We start from the raw sequence: 19,148 nt of genomic DNA on the forward strand, positions 1-19,148 counted from the left end.
AAAAGGAATTTACTACATCTGAGTATGATACAAATTTAGAATGTCCTTATGGGTGTGCTACAAAATTTGACAAATATTAAATGAGGAATGATAATCCAAAGAAGATAAGCAACTTTTTAATATACTCTAAAAATTTGCCATTTAAAAAAAATTATATAAAATTTTAGGTATCACATTTCAATGATATGAAGAAATTCTAGCAAGAATTCAGAAATTAAAGTTACAAAAATGAGGATTAGGGTACCATAGGAAAGGTTAAAAGTTCTTTTTAACCTACCAGGAGGTTGTTGATAGGTTAAAAAGGTATAAAAAGGACCTTTAACCTTTCCTATGGTACGCTAATCATCATTTTTGATTATTTCTGTCCTTAGTACACCCAGGATATACTGCAGATGAGCGCTTTTCAATGGCATTGAAGGAGTAAAGAATGTTGGGTGGTTATCAAAATAAACATCTCTTTCAACTATGTCATACAATATTGGATTAACTATTAATATAAGGAAATACAGTGGACCCGGATGGTAGCTGGATGCAATGATATCCTATTCTGATCTTATGAGAAACCTTATCTAATTAATTTATAAATCCTATTTTATCCTAATATATTATTAAAGTTCAAAATCAACTAGCTAAATCCCTCTGGAGATGCGTGTGTGTGTAACTCTCAAGAGTTACTGTGCCCAGGAGTTTAAAGGCTTTGCTCCGCTGATTATAATACTAAAATTTGTGACTCTTTGAATGACATTTGAAAAACAGAAGGAATAACTCAAACAAGCTATATCAAAATTTTTCCCTCTACAGATTTGTCCATTTACCATCTACTTATAAATTCAAACTTTAAAGTATATTTTCTTAAAAAAAACTCTGTAATCATTGTAAATCAAAATCTATACACAAATCTTTGATGCATTAGAAGGTATAAATAACCAAGACTAGCAAATTTATGAAAATCAGAAGGAAAAGGAAAGAGAAATACACATTTGGTACCATAACTTGCCATACAATTACTACGTAACTAATTTATTGAAAGGTTTCGTGTGTGTGGGTTTTTTTTTTTTTTTTCTTTCCAGATAGGGTCTCACTCTGATGCCCAGGCTGGAGTGCAGTGACACAATGTCGTCACTGTAGCCTCAACTTCCCAGGTTCAAGTGATTATCCCATCTTAGCCTCCAGAGTAGCAGGGACTAGTCACGCGCCACCATGCCCAACTAGTTTTTTTGCATTTTTGGTAGAGATAGGGTTTTGCCATGTTGCCCAGCCTGATCTCGAACTCCTGAGCTCAAGTGATCCTCCTGCCTTAGCCTCCCAAAATGCTGGGATTACAGGAGTAAGCTACCAGTCCCACCCAAAAGCTCACAGGTTTTTAAAAATTCCTACTTTTTCTTTGCATAAATCTCATCACTTTTCTTCTTTTCTTTCTTTCTGTTTTGCAATTACTTTGAGAAAGGTAAAACTCAAATCATTTGCTCTTTGTTAACTCTGGTGGACTTTCTTCTGCTAGGTTTCAGAATTCATACTGCAGTGAGTTTGATCATGAGCATCTCTAAGTTACCCAGCAAGGCAGAGGGGAAGAAAAAGCAGCATGATCAAGTGCACTGAGAATACAAGGAGAGGACAAAGGGAGTGACATGTGAATAAAGCAAAGAAGAACCAGACATATTTACTATTAAGGGACCCAATAGATTGTCCATACTTTGTGTGTCGAGGGAGTGGGGAGAATTCATTAATTTAAAAAACAAAGGGGAACTTATTTATTTTTAAATTTTAAAAAGGAATATAGCCTGAGATAAACTAAACTTAGCTATTAACACATAGTCCTAGAATATGGAGTTATTATTAGTGTGAATGAAGGAAAGATCTACGAGAGAAAAGAAAAGGAAGGGGTGGAGGGAGAAACAGATAAGAAAGAGAAAAGAAAGTCTGGCACTAACAATCAAACTTTAAAAAGTGAAACTGGCCGGGCGCGGTGGCTCATGCCTATAATTCCAGCACTTTGGGAGGCTGAGGCAGGCAGATCATGAGGTCAGGAGATCAAGACCATCCCGGCCAACATGGTGAAACCCTGTCTCTACTAAAATACAAAAAACTAGCCAGGCGTGGTGGCACATGCCTGTAGTCCCAGCTACTTGGGAGGCTGAGGTAGGGGAATCCCTTGAACCCAGGAGGCCGAGGTTGCAGTGCCAAGATTGTACCACTGCACTCCAGCCTGGCAACAGAGTGAGACTCCGTTTCAAAAAAAGAAAAAAAAAGTGAAACTAGTAATCTAAGGATTATATGAGGAAAAAGAAGTCAATTATTCTAAATAATTTAAAATATAAACAGTTTTACATCCATTTTAAAACTACCTTTAAGTCCCAACTTTTTATCATATGAAAGATAAAAATTCATGTAATTTGAAGTTGAAATGTATTTGTTGTAACATAGTTTCAAATAATTAGGTTACCTTAAAATGACTATATAAAGAGATGAACAACAAACTAAGGAACATCCATTATTTCTCAGTCTTAAGATTAAAAAGCAGCCTCGCTATCCATTTTCTCCATCACAAAGCAATCTTTATTTTTCAAATTCATGAATCATAAGCACTCCAACTCCCATTTCTCATACTTACAATCCTTCCCTGCTGCCATCGATCAGGGCTTGAAATAAGGGCTTGTTATGAGGTATGGTCTGTAAGATATTCCCATCCCCAGTCACATAGCCAATGGCCCACTGTCCCAAACGAGTGCAACTTAACCGGAAAATATAGCTGCAAAACATAAGAAAATTATGTTTAATTTAATTCAGAATGTAAATCAATACTAAACAATTTGTTAGGGTTCCTTCAAGCAAGACAATAAACAGAATCATTTAGAATTCCTGAATACTCCTCATATTCTAACTTCTAACTTATTTTTAACAACAACATTGTACTTTTCCATTTATCAATTTAGAAGAGAAACACTGATCATTACTTTTTATTTAAATACTTCCAGATACATATATAAGAAAATAAACAAGATTGTAAACTATCTAGGGATTTTTTTTTTTTTTACCATCATCAGGGTGCTGTGTATCGAAGTGTTGATGGCATGGAATAGCTACAAAATAAATCACTCTTGGAATGTAAAAACAAAATAAGTGAAAATTTAAATTCAATTTGCTTACCTCGGAAAAAAACTGAGCCAGTTTCTACTGTAGAACTCGATATATTCCTTTGTAATTTAGACATTAAAATTAGTTTTGTTTGTTTGTGTTTTGAGACGGTGTCTCTGTCGCCCAGGCTGGAGTGCCAAGGCGCGATCTCGGCTCACTGCAACCTCCGCCTCCCAGGTTCAAGCGATTATCCTGCCTTAGCCTCCCGAGTAGCTGGGACTACAGGCGCGTGCTATGATGCCCAGCTAATTTTTTGTATTTTTGTTGTTGTTGTTTTTTAGTTTTTCAGACAGAGTCTTGCTCTGTCGCCCAGGCTGGAGTGCAGTGGCGCGATCTCGGCTCACTGCAAGCTCCGCCTCCCGGGTTCACGCCATTCTCCTGCCTCAGCCTCCCAAAAAGCTGGGACTACAGGTGCCCGCCACCACGCCCTGCTAATTTTTTTGTAGTTTTAGTAGAGACGGGGTTTTACCGTGTTAGCTAGGATGGTCTCGATCTCCTGACCTCGTGATCCGCCCGCCTCGGCCTTCCAAAGTGCTGGGATTACAGGCGTGAGCCACCACAACCGGCCAATTTTTTGTATTTTTAATACAGACAGGGTTTCACCTGTTAGGATGGCCTCGATCTCCTGACCTAGTGACCCACCCGCCTCAGCATCTCAAAGTGTTGGCATTACAGGCGTCAGCCACCGCGCCCGGCCCGCTTTTTAAAAAATAGTAACTTTTCTTTCAGGTATTCCAGCCATTCATCCCTAAGGTTCAAAAGTGCAAACTAGGTAATTTCACGGCTGCCATCTAACCATATCAAATTCAGTATCTTACAATGGGAAGTTAAGATAGTTCAAAAACATAAATCAAATCAAATCCCTTAAAACTAATATCCAACAAAAGGAGACAGCAACTTGGCTTTAAATCCATCATTATCATTTATGTATCAATCTAGCTATCTATATACTTATTTCATTTTAGATCATTTCTCTTTGAGTGTACTGCATTTAATCTTTCTATCAGGATACCCTTCTGGATTTTATTACCCCATTAAGCAGATCAAAAACAAGCCAATTTAAATCTGTTGGCTGTATTTTAATACTCTAGCTGCTGTATGTATGTGGCAGACACAAGTATCTCAAAATATACTTTAGTTATTGATAGACCAAGTACTATAAATGTAACTTTAAGAATATACTTTAACATACATAGTGGCTGTAGTCACTGGATTTAATTAACTTGCATATTTAGTAGTAGAGTGTAATTTCATCTTTTGACAAACTAGAATTTTAAAAAAAGAAGTGATTTTTAAATATTAAAAAAATTATATTGGTGATAGAATCTTTGGAAAGAACTTTTCAAAAAAGTCTAAAAACATATATCCCTAGACAAACTGAAAATAGGATATCAATCTGTCGATTATTGGCATTCTTAATCAAAATCAGATAAAATAATGCCACTGAGACTTACGGCTATGATATTATGAGAAGTGCCAAAAATAATAGAAAGTCACTATAAATTATAATTCAGAAGGACATTATTAAACTGTTACATAAAAAATTAATATAAAATTCCTTCAAATTAAATCAAAAGTTAGAATCTTAAAAATCTGTGTACTATGAATCTCAGCAAAATTTATAGAGTATATTAACATGAAGAAAATAATTACAAATCTGCATTGCTAATAATTTTAAATGTAATTCCAAATTTATTCATATACTAAGAATCTAGTAGATACTGAAATACATACTTGTGAAATTGCTCAGATTTTTAATTCATGTCCTTTTCTATTGCTCTAAACATTGTTTTGGGATGGTGTTTCTAAAACTCATTACTACACAGAAGGTTCAAGCAATTCATGTATATAAGAGATAGTAATACCAGCAATCTGGTAAGAGCCAAGGGCATTTTAGAACAATTTCTTCCTCTCGTGCACCTTTTTCCTATCCCATTTAATTTGCTGCTGACCCTTTGGCTTGTGGCTACCCCTTCCCAACCTCAAGTGAATTTTTGGCTTATTTTTAGCACCCTGCTCTCTTAAACAGCATGCTTAATTTAATCAAATTAGGGGTAGGTGTGGTGGCTCACATCTGTAACCCCAGCACGTTGGGAGGCTGAGCCAGGTGGATTATTTGACACCAAGAGTTTGAGACCAGCGTGGCCAACATGGCAAAACCCCGTCTCCACTAAAAATACAAAAAAAAAAAAAAAAAAAAAAAATTGGCAAGACATGATGGTACATGCCTGTAGTCCCAGCTACTCAGGAGGCTGAGGCATGAGAATCATTTGAACCCAGGAGGTGGAGCTTACAGTGAGCCAAGATGGTACCACTGCACTCCTGCCTGGGGTGAACACAGTGAGACTGTTTAAAAAAAAAAAAAAAAAAAAAATACACACACACACACACACACACACACACACACACACCCCTGAGGTATCTTTCATGTTGACGAGGTGGTTTAGGGTTCAATGCCACTCTTATCACCTAAAAAGCCACTTAATGAATATTTCACTTAGATTCCCAAATGTTACTACCTTCACCCCGTAATTCATATTTTGTCAGATGGATCCCTAATAATAAAGCACAACCTAAGGAGCCAAAATGTTCCTGAAGTAAATCCAATTGTTTTCTATACTATGAAGTCAAAGACACGAAATACTTTCCAAGATTAAAAAAAAAAAAAAAAAAAAAAAAGTTAAACGCAGATATTCTCCAAAGCAAATATTTGTTACAATTTTTTTTTTATTCATTAAGGGTGTTTTCCTAAACACATCTTTAGTACCCACATCATACTTTACACATTATAATTTATTATATATTATTTATTTCATCATTAGCTACCTAAAATTTAATAGAAAAAATTATTACATGGCAAGTTAGGAAGGAAACAAAGATTTTTTTTTCAGAGGACACTATTCTAGTTTTTTAATGTATGATTGATACACCAAAAAGCTGTATAAAAGGTATATACTGTACGCATTTGAAGATAAGTTTACTGGTGGGTCTTATGACAAATATTCTTAGCAGAGGGCAGTAGTTTTTTATTAAGAGAACTTTTCCAAATAGTAATGAGATTTGGCTGTTTTTCTCAACATTGTAATTCATGTTCTCCATGATATTGAACAAGTAAACAAAACCAAAAATAAAGGCCTCAGTTTCCTCATTATTTCTATGATTGGACAAGATAATTTATCAAATAACTCACATGTTAAGTTTCTATGATTGCACAATTCCAACCACCACACATTTTTCAAATCATACTCCAAGCGCAAGAAAGATACTTCATATGACGTCATTCAAGAGAGTAAAAATTATAGAAAAATCTGGTCATAAGAGATTGTTGAATGAAACAAAATCATTCATCTAAAACATTGTCAACATGCAAAATAACTGATCTGCTCTCATGGTCACAATGAGAACTAACTCTCCTTAGTCTAAATGGAAGATTTCAGTGGAAGCCAAACTGTTTTTGTACTCACTAGCTTCTTTTTCAAATATACTATATAAATTCTTAAAAAGACAAAAACATGGAAAGTTTCATTATGACAGAGAACAAAAAATCAGCACTATTGGCTTGTACTAAAAAAAAAAATGTTTTGGCCGGGCGTGGTGGCTCACACCTGTAATCCCAGCACTTTGAGAAACTAAGGCGGGCAGATCACGAGGTCAGGAGATCAAGACCATCCTGGACAACATGGTGAAACCCCGTCTCTACTAAAAATACGAAAATTAGCTAGGCATGGTGGCACATGCCTGTAATCCCAGCTACTTGGGAGGCTGAGGCAGAAGAATCGCTCGAACCAGGGAGTCAAAGGTTGCAGTGAACGGAGATCGCGCCATTGCACTCCAGCCTGGCGACAGAGCAAGACTCCATCTCAAAAACAAAGCAAAACAAAACAAAAATGTTTTAAAGTACAAACATTATATACAGCACAAATCAAATAAAAATGGTACTAGAAAAAAAAAGGTACACTTAAAAACCACCACCAAATTCATCCCTAAAATGAAATGTTCTCTATATGAAAATCAGTGCACTAATGAATACTGGAATAGCATCTGAAATGTGAGGATTCTGACAAGCAGGTCTCTAATATCCCTATTGCTGTACTCAGCATACTGCCTGCCATAGCACAAATGCCTACTATGTGCCTAATGAATTTTTAGATGAAATACATGGGAAAATGCACTGAACCATGGAAGAGAGAGATTTTCTGGACCCCGATTTGCCATTAATAAGGTGTAATTTCTTGGCCAAAGCCACAGGGGCTGACCGACCTCTCCAAGGTTCGTTTAGTTTCATCATTTGGAAAATAAAATATAAATTCTGAGGCTACAATAAAACATAAGGCATTATGAAACAAGTTTTCAAGGACACGAAATTGGTTTTGATTATAACAATAGGTCTATATATGCTATGTACATACATTTATTTGTTCATAAACTTACATTTATATTTATGTGTTCAGGTGCATGTATATGTACTTGTATTTATCAGAGAACTTAAATGAATGTCTTAAAAATACCCCAAAGTAACGAACATAAGACTGTTCCATTTATTTGTTCTTTAGCACAGTATTCAAGTATTCAAATATATACGTACAATTTTGCACATAAACACAGATATCATGAAAACAGAAAGGAGACCACATCCCCTTTCACTTTATGAATACCAAGTTTCAGAGTAAGCACAATGTATCAATTTAAAGGATTAGATTAAGAAGCACCATTTTGGTCTTTTAGCTTTTCTAGCCCCCTCCCAAGCATGCCATCAGTGGGTGTTGCTGACTAACTTAGGAACAAACCATGGAGAATTTTCATCTTTGGATATATCACATAATATTACTGCTAAAAAGTCTTACCTTCCGGGTTTGGTGCTGTATTTCTGTAGTCGTGCTTTAACTTCATCATACGTGAGAAATGCCATGTAACCTGGATGTGTCACAGCTAAGAAATTCCAATTCCGCAAAATAGAGCCCCAAGGCTAAAAAATAAATAAATTAAAAGAGATTATCTAGAGAATATCAAATATTGATTATATACTGAACCGTCATTTAATACATTTAACATTATCTTGGATATTTTAAGTTAATCTGACCTTATGTGGTTTAGGTCAACTTTTGTTACCTACCAGCAGACATTCAAGTCTATTGTTCTTTAGAGAAATATGATTAGGCAGAAAACAGATTTTTCAGGAAGAGAATACGGAGAAGAAAAAAGAAAACCACAAAATCTCTTCTCTACACAGTCTATTCTCACTACAGCACTTGTGACCATTTTAAAACATAAATGAAATAATTCTTCTGTTCAAAGCCTTCTAACTTTGAATAAAAGCCAAAGTCCTCATATATTGCTTAGAAGGACTTTACAGGGTTTGATCCCCAGCAGTTCCCCTTTTTGTCTCCATGTGCTATAACTCTCCCACTTTCTGCATCTTCTCCAGCCTGCTATTGTCTTGAACACAAATGCCCTCTTTCCTCTTAGAGTCTTTGTATTTGCCGATGCCTTTACTTGAATTTTCTTCCCCCAAATATCCATCTCATTCCTGTCTCCAAATGTCACTTCCTCAATGAAGCCTTCTCTGACCAGCATATTTAAAACTGTTACCTCTTGCCATATTCCTCACCTCCGTGTATGTGTGTTTCGTTAACAACTGCTTCGTTTTACAGAGTAAGAAACCATATCATAGAACTTACATGACTTGGCAAAGGTTACACATTAACCATAAGCTACATAAGGACAAGGAACATGCCTGTCTTGCTTGCCCATGGGATGCCAGGACCACTGCAGCATCAGGTAACAGTAATCAGCCAAGAATCAATGTCACTGAACAAATCCTCTAGTGACTTGTGTAAAAGGCTAGTGTTAACACTACTGTAGTCACATCTGGCTTAACTTTACATTACTATAAACTTAGGAAAGGTTTAGGGTTTAAAAGTGAGTTACATAAAAACAAAACCTTTCGCATAAGTATTTGGTTTGTACCATTGCATCATTCTCTCTTTAATCTGATTGGTTGTCTGTACAGCTACCAGGGCAAGAGAAAAAAGGCAGGCAGTGATAGACAACTTTACTCAAGGGTGTGGATGAATCATCTCTGTAATTTTTTTAAGGCTGAAGCTACATTTATTCCAAGGAACTGGCAGCATACTCTATCTAATGTGCCAGATTATTAAATCTTCTACATAAAAGAAAAAAAAACAAAGTATTTTTACGTGGCCATGTTAAGCTGTTAAAACAGTTATTCTAGACATGATTACTGGTAAAAGTTCCTGCTTTTGTTTGTTTTGAGACTTGTTCCTCATTATTGTTAAGCAAGTTACAAATTTACAAGTCAGAATTCTTCAAGGATTATAACCCTTGAGATGAGGATAACAAAGAATGATTTAGTAATAATAAAGTTTTTAGCCTTTTTCAACATAACAAGAAAAATCTTCGGGGTATTTCCCCATCACACTAAAATACCAAATTGGGCAAGAAAGGTGCTCTAGAGAATAATAATATGAGAGGCTGAAAAAAAATGCATGTTTTTAATTTTCTCCCTAATGCATGACTAAAAATTGCATTAAACATTACTTAGAAAATGTCAGTATGTATTTTTAAAAACTGAGCAATAACTGTTATTCTAGACCCTAGTTTTTGTTTTGTTTTGTTCTACCCATCTATAAAGGACAGGGATGAAAGAAATATCAAACAAATATTTGGGTCACTTCCATTAAAGTCCACACAAATTAGTGGAAGAGTAGTTGAAAAAAAATGCTGAACTTTATAGAGCACCAATGCACAGATCAAAATATAAGTAAAAAAAATTAAATTGGTGTTTTGAGCCAACTGCTACAGTATTTAGCAACCATTTCTTAGTACATAATCCAGAGGGCCAGCTTCTAATTGCAAAAATATTTATGTAATAGAATGAGTCTGTGTATTGTTTTTCTTGTATGCAGCCCACTCAAAACAGAAACATGCAGTACTTATGTGCTTTTTATTTTTAAAGTATTTCGATGACTACTGGCTTAAAAAAGGCAAAACAAAGTGTTTTAGAGAATATATTTTTTTATTTTGCTTTTCAGATTAAAGAAATTTTTTCGTATATAAGAACATAAAATTATCTAGATATTTTTAAATGACTATAGAAATTAATGAAGTGAATAAAGGAGACAAGTCCCTCCATTCTCTCAAATGCTACTATTTTCAAGCAGAGCCAGTTACTGACTTACAGCTTAAGTTGGAAGAGGGTCCTCGGCTGGTCTGCCTAGATACTCTCTTTAATTCTTTGCTACAACTGAGGACTTTCGTCTTCTTTGATTTTCCTCACTATTCCATTGATGCTACATATTCCACGGTCACTAGGATATTCTACTAAAATACTCCATCCTTATCCTGCTACCCCCAAATTTAGTGCCCCATTTCTCAGTGACCCCATTTTTTCTAATAGTGGAGATATAGAGGAAAAGGAGAACAACAGCCCCAGGGAGAAGGAAGAGAGAAGCAAAATCCCTATAATTCCTTTCCAGGACAGTAGCATGTGCCGATTCCAGCATCTCTAAGTGACTTTGAGAGAAAAGAGAAGGATAAAGAAAAGGAAAGAAGGAAGAAGAGAAATGAGGAAGGTGACCACAGTAAGATCCCTCCAGTGACTCCCAAGTATTTGTTCAGGTTCTGCCTGCATATAAGAATGAAAGCCAAGAGGAAGCAAACCTTTTTACTTCTTTCATTCCCTCTGTAATTCTCAACTTCATCTCCTGCCCCCCGCTGGCTCCTTCTTCAAAACCTTCTGCTAGTTTCTCTACTTCAGACCCCATATTCTAAAAGTGTACCTTGCTCAACTTCAGTTCCCATTCTGCTAAATATCCCACTCCCAATAATTTGCAGTCAGAAGAAGTCACTGCCAATTAACTACTGATATCATGGCTATAACTGAATGTATGTTCCTGCAGTCACACAGTATTAGCAAAACATATGTTCATATGTAATATATAAATGTAAGGATTTAATGAATACATTTAAGAAAATCACTTAATTTTTAAAGTTGTATAAAAAGATCAGCAAAAGTTAAACCATCTACTTCTCTATACACAGAACCAATTTTATCATATTTTAAGGCACACATACGATTACATTCAAAGCATTTGATTGGAGTATAGAAATAAACAAATGATGAATCTCAGAAATACACAGGGGCTAAACAAGAGTTCTTCAGCTCCTTCTGTAATCACATTTTTAAAATGATTAGGAATTCCCTGGCCCAGGTAAGATTTTCATTTTACGATCTAAAACTTTTCACAGTAGCTTGACTTAAAAATAGCCCTTTCTTTTCCCATCCCAGTGAAAGTAAATAAGATATATATTCCTTAGAGTATCAAGGCTGACTTGTGCTATTTTAAAGTAAAACAGCTTATAAGAAAATATGTCCACATGTTAAATAGCAGTTTAGATAAGTGTTTAACCAACATTAAGTTGCCCTCATACTTTTAATATATAACGCCAGGGAATTCTAGCATTTAATACCCACAGTAAAAAGTCATCCAGGCTCACCACAAAAATATACTCACTTCCTAGAATAGCAGTTAGGTTTAATGTAGGAAGATTACTTTTACTCTCTTCCTTGACAAGGTGAAGAAGCAAAGCTCCTACTATTTAGAATCTCTTTGTATCATGTTAAATAAATAAGATATTCTGTAAAATTATCAGAAACCTTTAAAGAAAGGAGAGGTTCCATTATAAAATGACCAATATCAGATAACTTTTTTTTCTAAAATAGATCTTAAAATCTTTGAAAAACGTAAACTGTCAAACTATAATATATACACCAAGGGAATAATCATGAATTCAAAAATTTAAAATAATCAAAAGCACACTTCATCAGTGATTTATCTAATTGCTTACCCTATATACAAGGTAGAATTATGATTCTGAAATTGTAACACAATGAAATATATCCTGTATTTTTTTTTTTTTGAGACGAAGTCTCGCTCTGTCGCCCAGGCTGGAACGCAGTGGTGTGATCTCAGCTCACTGCAAGCTCCACCTCCTGGGTTCACGCCATTCTCCTGCTTCAGCCTCCCAAGTAGCTGGGGCTACAGGCACCCACCACCACCACGTCCAGCTAATTTTTTGCATTTTTAGTAGAGACATGGTTTCACATCCTATGTGTATTGTTGACAGGAGTTAATCTCTCTTCTATTAATGGGTTCCTTCATAAATTAAAAGCTAATCCTGTGCAATGTGGTTTTTGTTACATAAACTAGTCATCCAATCCTTGCTAGCTAGTGCCAAGCAGAATTAAAGATCAGAGAAGTAAAGTTCATGTAACATGAAAAACATGAAACCAATATTATACTCTGACATTTGTTGAAAGCATGTTTCAAAGAGAATAAATTTTGCTTCAGATTAAAATGATAAAAAATTGTATCAGAATATAAGTAAGCCCAGTCTGATCAACTTACCTCATTTACTATATAATTTATGTTACTAAATCATAAAAATGTTAAGCAGAAAATTTTTATTTTGTGACTACTTGAAGTGAATCCGATAGATGATATACATTTTAGTGGCAGAGGCAAACTCAAAACACAAATTTCAAGTTTTCATGTTTAAGGTAATTCCATTAAGGCATGCAAAAGAAGAACATGATAGCATCCATATAATGCTACATTCTTCTAATTTGCTATGTGAAAACAATTATGGAGGATAATTTAAAAGGAAAAACAATAAGCATAACAAAAATGTTCATCTTAAAGTTGTTTACATTAGAGAAAATGCAGGTGAAAATCTAAATTTTTCAAAAGAGAGCTTTGTTAATACTGACATACTATTTTGAATGAATATGACATAGGAACTTATGAAGAATATTTATTGACACTGAAAAATGTTCGTTACACATGGTTGAATGTGCAAAGCAATTTATAAAATAAGTACAGGACACAAGTTCTGTTCTATACAGAACAGTCTGGTATTTCTAAGTTTACTATTTCCCTTTTAACCTAATAAACGCAGAAGGCAAAGGGAAAGATTTTAGATCTAGCTGGAAAATGCCCACCTGCAGTTGTTGCATTCTATCCATCATTGTGCTAAAAGATCAACAAAATAAAGTGAGAAACTAAGTAGAGAGTTTAAAACAAAGCTCTTTTGGATGGATCCTCTCAAAGCTGACAAGCAGCCACCAGGCTCACAGCATCCGATACTCCAAACTTAAGCCAAATGGCTCACTCTAAACTTTTAGCAATGACCAAACATACCAATAAAATTACAGACTAATAGTAATGACACTATTTTCCATATGTTTGTTTATATGTGTGTAAGAGAGAGAGAAACAGAGAGAAAAGAAAGGGAGAGAGGAAGGGAATGGATAGACTAAGCAAGTATAAACTTACCTGAAACAGCCTGGTAAAAATATCAAATTCAAAAACTGAAATGTAATCATTGCAAGTTAAATCAATTGTTGATTTTAGAGCCATTGCTTCCAGGCCAGAGCTAATCTGGTGGACCTCATGAAGGCACTGTCTGAATACTTTCCATGGTACGATAGTTCTGTGCAAGGTGGAAAAAAAGGGAAATAATTGAATCAAGTGTCATTTAAGAAATACCTCCCTTTGAAGCAGCAAAATTCAATAATAAAATTAATATAATTGTATTTGTACTACCAGACAAATATTTGAGAATACTGTTCATATTTCAGAACAAATGTAGTGGGTTCTGTTTAACTCAATTATTTTGCATTTGCTAAGAATAAGACAAAAATTTAAATTAATTTTCTCTCAAACAGTCCTAGGCTATCAAGATAGCTATAGAAACACATCTAAAAAAAGGTATTAGGTCAAAGTCTTATGTGTCATGACCTCTTCATGTGTGTATACAAGGTTATTTAATAATGAATCAAGATTTAATTCTCATTTTCTAAAAACAGTCGTAAGATGATGGATCCATATAATATAAATCCTTTATTCATTGCACAAATGAGTAATATGTATTAGCCAATTCAAGAAGACTAAGATGGTAAGCCATCAAGACATTTCTGCCACAACCTTGATGTTTTCTGCAGAGATGAAAAGCATATGTTATCTAACTTTTCATATTAATACAAAAGAAAAACTTAATTTTTTAAACCAACCACAATGGTTATATCATGGGAGTTTATTCAACATTTATTTATTACTTTATTTTGACTAAATATCATTCAACAAAATTTTAACATGTAATACAGTTACATGATTCAAAAAACTCAGAAGAGCAGAATGGTAACTAGGGAAACGTCTCTCAACCTCTCCCCATCTGACCAGTTTCCAACTGACCTACTCTCTTTCCCACCATGAAAATTAGTGACACCCAGGATGCATTTCTTAGTTAACCTTCCTGCTTCAGAATAATGCCTATTCCTAACTTGGCAGAAGAAAGAAATCATTCAGTTTTTAAAATTTAAACTACAATTTTTACAACAGAATAGCATAAAAGCCGTCCCTCTTATAAGATAGCATCCTCTTATAAGATAGCAAATATTTAAATCTTAGGTTTTCTTTACCAGTATCTCTGAAATACAAGAATCAGGCAGAATAAACTAAATTGTGCCTGGCCCCATTCTGTATCAATCCACTCAATGAGATATCACCATAAAGGTACAACTTGATATTCAGTAATTTTCTGCAGCAGTGGTTGTCAAACTTCAGCATGCATCCAAATTATCTGAGGCTTGTTAACATAGCCTGATCCTCAACCCAAGATACTATGTTTCAGTAGCACTGGGGTGGGGCCTGAACATTGACAGCTATAAAATGTTCCCTGCAGCTGCTGCTGCTGCTCTAGAGACAACACTTAAGAGAGCCTACTATATGTACTCATTGCTAAAACAAGGCACTGTTGGGGAAATACAATTATAGAAATAAAGATAACATCTTTGTCTTTGAAGAACACACTTTAGGGATAGAAGTAAAACCTGTAATGCTAAAGAATCTAGAGTAGGGTATATAAGGACATGCAAGCTGGGTGATGGATACACAGCAAGGGCTGGAGGGATTCCAGAGAAACAGTCTGTGGGAAGTGGCATAAATTAATGGTGAGACAGATTGACAACACTATGCTGTATAATTTATAAGAGAGTTTAGGTTTGAGGTACCATTAAAAGAAAAATATGAGGCTTCATACCTCAAAAAGTTTTTCTCTATGTATGAAAAAAACAGGAAACCACAGAGAACTGAGGAGAGATACCACATCAGATGCCATTTAGAAGAAACACACGTCAGGCTCTGATTAAAGTTAACAAAATGCTGCTGTTTTAAAAACACAAGGAACACTTTTAAGAATATTAGGGAGCTGTTGATTTACAATGAAGTATAAATATGCAATTATGTCCAGCTTCATTATAATTACCATGAAACCAATGTCTAGGAAGTACATTTTTCTTTTCCAAATTAAAGTTTCAAATACTCAGAACACAAAAGGGACATGGATCATGATACTCAGAGTAAAAAAATATGATCAGAGAACCCGTGACTTCAGAACAGTATAAATTTTATTTTTTGTATGAAGAAGTTAAAGCATTTTGTTTCATATATAAAGTATACAACATAAAGTGGTCAAACTGTAAATATTTATTTTGTGTATAACATATAAAAAGCTTTTTTAAAAAAGGCCAAATAGACACCTTCCACATCTGTTACTATAAAAATGATTCTAATCTAGTATGTACAGTGAATTCAATTCATAATTCTTTTGAGCACCTAGTGATTTCCCAGAGCCAGTTATAGGAGATGTATGAACTTAAGAAAATTTTGGTCTTATGTACCCCTTCATAATAACAATTTACAAAAGGCCAAGTTACATTTCCACAGTACTTGTGTAAATAAAACTTTGTCAGATTACTCCTGATAAACCTCAAACCCAAAGAGGCATTCACTGGAATCTTAATTAGTGGTAGTAATAGGGATTAGGAAGCCAGGGCATTATTTTGTTAACTTTTCATATGTGAATGTTTGCACAACAGATACCCCTCCTTTGATCACCTCAGCAAAACACCCATTATTGTGTAGGAGGTGGGGGTGGGGAACAGAGGTAGGGGGAAGGGGATTTCAAGAATGAAGAATAGATACAGAGTATAACAACATAGTCTTTAAAAACAAACAAAAATTAGATTATTCTCAACTGTTACACTAAGGCTCTAAACTTTCTTAAGAGTAAGTGGCTACCATTCTTTTTTGAGGTGTATGGGAGGAAGGGAACCCAGAGAGCATGAATTTTCACACTTCTATTTAAACTTTTGCAAAAAGACAGCGGTTTCTACTACCTCTTCCTTTAGAGATGAAGCAATTATCTCTAATATGAGAGAAAATATCAATGAGAGAAAATATTAATGGCAAATTGTTTTACAAATGTAGAAATTTCAGGGTGCTGGCAGAGACCTGGGAAGAAGTAAAGGGAAGAGACAGAAACAGAGACAGACAGAGAGAGAGAGAGAGAGAGAGAGAGAAATGAAAGAGCCAACTAAACTCCAAGTTTTCACTAATCCAAAAATCTTTCAATATGTTCTAGTTGACCCTTACAATTATAAACTACTTAAGTTGCAGGCTGAATTGCTTTTAAAATACAGTGGAAAAGTATAAGTAATTGTCAATCTACAAAGAATAGAATACACATATAATTATATGAGTAATAATATAATTTCAGGATCTTTTTATTTCAAATAAGAATAAGAACTGCTATTTATTGATGGCTTACTACCATTTATCTATTATACAGAAATCTATTGATGACTTTTTGTTAAAGTGATAGTTCTGTTCATATAATGTCATGAGACATAAGAATATGATAAATAAGACTACGTTATAATCCTGTTATTAGATAATGAGTTCTAGCCTGTCTACCAAAAAAACAATAGTAATCTTCTTTAAAAGTCTTGAAAAACAGTATCCTTTCAAAGAAAATGGGATTAATCAGATGCAGGGAAATAAATCTGGAAAGGTGTCAGCTGGTCAGTAGTGGACAGATCACTTAATCTTCCAGGCTGGTTTTCTCCTGTGTAAATGTGGAGAAGTGTATTAGATATTCTAATTTGAAAATCCTGCAATTTTAAGAAAAAGGTAAGAGGAATGGAAAATAGAAAGTGTGAGGAGGATGATTTTTTTTTTAAAAAAAGGTAAAACATTTTCATTAAACCACTAGTTCGTAAAAGGTTAAAGGTTTTAGTTTCAACTGATAGGAAAAACAAAAAACATTTCATACAATACAGGGTGAATATCAACAGAAGCTAGGGTGTTTGCAAACAGGAATTTTGTATACTACTGGTGTGAATGAGAATTTACACAGCACTTCTAGAAGGCAATTTGGAAACAAATTTCAAAAGCCTATGCATTATAACTAAGAACATCAACTTCCAGGGATTTCACCTAAGGAAATTATGTCCAAAAAATATACAGCAGCCAAAGCCCATCCACAAATCTTTGAAATGCAGTGTTGTTTATAAGACAAAATATTTGAAAATAAATATATTCACTAGTAACAATTTTGTGCAGAAAAATATTTATTGTCATGAAAAAGTGTTATTGGGATATTACTAAATGGAAACAGTATTTTTAAAATTTTGTCCTTTATGATCCAATGTTAAACTATAATGTCTGGAGATACCACAAATTTAATAACCGGATTGTGGTGGAAGGGATTATAAGTGATTTTTAAAATATATTTTCTGAATTTGTACATGGTTTTTAACTTTTTATATGTCTAATATGCTCTGGTATACTAAAAGAATAGAAGATGTACTAAAACTTTTAAATATATGTAATTGTAGAAGAATCAATGAAAAACACAAAGCAGTATCTGCTTATGACATAGCTTTATGTGTAGAAAATACAAAAATTTTACAGATTAAACTATAGGAAATAAGAAAATTGAACATGGTTGCTGAATACAAAATTGATATAAAATATCAGTTATCTTTCTTATATTGGCTACATATAACTAGAAAATGAAACTTTAAACATTTGATTTTTATAATGCTATCTAAAAGTCCCAAATACATAGAAATAAAGCTAACAATAGACGAGCAAAGCAAAAATATCAATATACACACATACACAGAGATATAAAAAACATAAATAAAGGTATATAACACTTTAATGGTAGATTCATATTACAAAGAGTTCTTCCCAAATTGGCCTAAAAATTTAATATAACTGAAATAAACAATCCCAGGAGGTATTTTTTGTAGTAGATACTAATAAACTGGCTCTGAACTACATGGGAAATGCAAGAGTCAAGAACAAAAAAGGTAATCTTCACTAAGAACATTAACAAGTATATACTCTTTACATTAATTAAGACAATGTGGCATTGGTACAAGCATAGACAAACAGATGGAACAAAACTAAAATTTTAGAAACATGTACCCATATATAAACACTGGATGATATAGTTTGGATATTTGTTCCCCCAAAACCTCATGTTGAACTGTAATCCTCAATTTTGGAGGTAGAGCCCAGTGGGAGGTGATTGGATCATGGGGGCATGTTTCTCATGAATGGTATAGCACCATCGCCTTGGTGCTGTCCTCACGACAGTGAGTTCTTACAAGATCTGGCTGTTTAAAAGTGCATGACACCTCCCTTGCTCTCTCTTCCTCCTGCTCTCACCACATGTGACATGCAGGCTCTGCTTCACCTTCTGCCATGAGCAAAAGCTCTCTGAGGCCTGCCTGGAAGCCAAGCAGATGCTAGCACCATGCCTGTACAGCCTGCATAATGGTAAGCCCAATAAACCTCTTTTATTTATAAATTATACTTGATGTTATATATCCAGTTTCTGTGTTAGGTTGTTTTAGCAGTGCTATAAAGAAATACCTGAGGCTGGGTAATTTATAAATAAATAATCAAATGAATAGGTTAATTGTGGTACAGCTATACAATGAAGCAAGAAGAATGAATAAAGTACTGCTGCATGCAAGTACAGAGTTGAATTCCATAAACATAAAAAGAGGAAGAAGCCAGTTTTTTCCAAAACAGTATAATTAGTATGTTTTCAACTATGTATAATTTTATGATGCCATG

At 34.4% G+C, this 19,148-nt stretch overlaps 1 protein-coding gene across 22 annotated transcripts in view; it reads right to left on the minus strand.

The window, feature by feature from the left end:
- The window catches only part of CBLB (Cbl proto-oncogene B), a 214,407-nt gene that overhangs the window by 83,736 nt on the left and 111,523 nt on the right, over window positions 1-19,148 (minus strand). For 15 of the 22 annotated variants that reach the window (XR_003118095.1, XR_003118094.1, XR_003118093.1 and 12 more), the window contains 3 exons: window positions 13,491-13,647; window positions 7,980-8,101; window positions 2,612-2,749 (listed from right to left, as the gene is read on the minus strand). Coding sequence is in view for 17 of the 22 variants with exons in the window: in XM_025375667.1 (XP_025231452.1) it covers window positions 2,612-2,749; window positions 7,980-8,101; window positions 13,491-13,647 (417 nt within the window). In the remaining 5 variants the exon portion in view is untranslated. Of the gene's footprint in view, window positions 1-2,611; window positions 2,750-7,979; window positions 8,102-11,669; window positions 11,813-13,490; window positions 13,648-19,148 lie in introns of all 22 variants that reach the window. The other 7 variants (XM_025375677.1, XM_025375681.1, XM_025375675.1 and 4 more) reach the window with 2 other exon arrangements.

This window comes from Theropithecus gelada, chromosome 2, assembly GCF_003255815.1.
Source record: "Theropithecus gelada isolate Dixy chromosome 2, Tgel_1.0, whole genome shotgun sequence".
Taxonomy (NCBI): domain Eukaryota; kingdom Metazoa; phylum Chordata; class Mammalia; order Primates; family Cercopithecidae; genus Theropithecus; species Theropithecus gelada.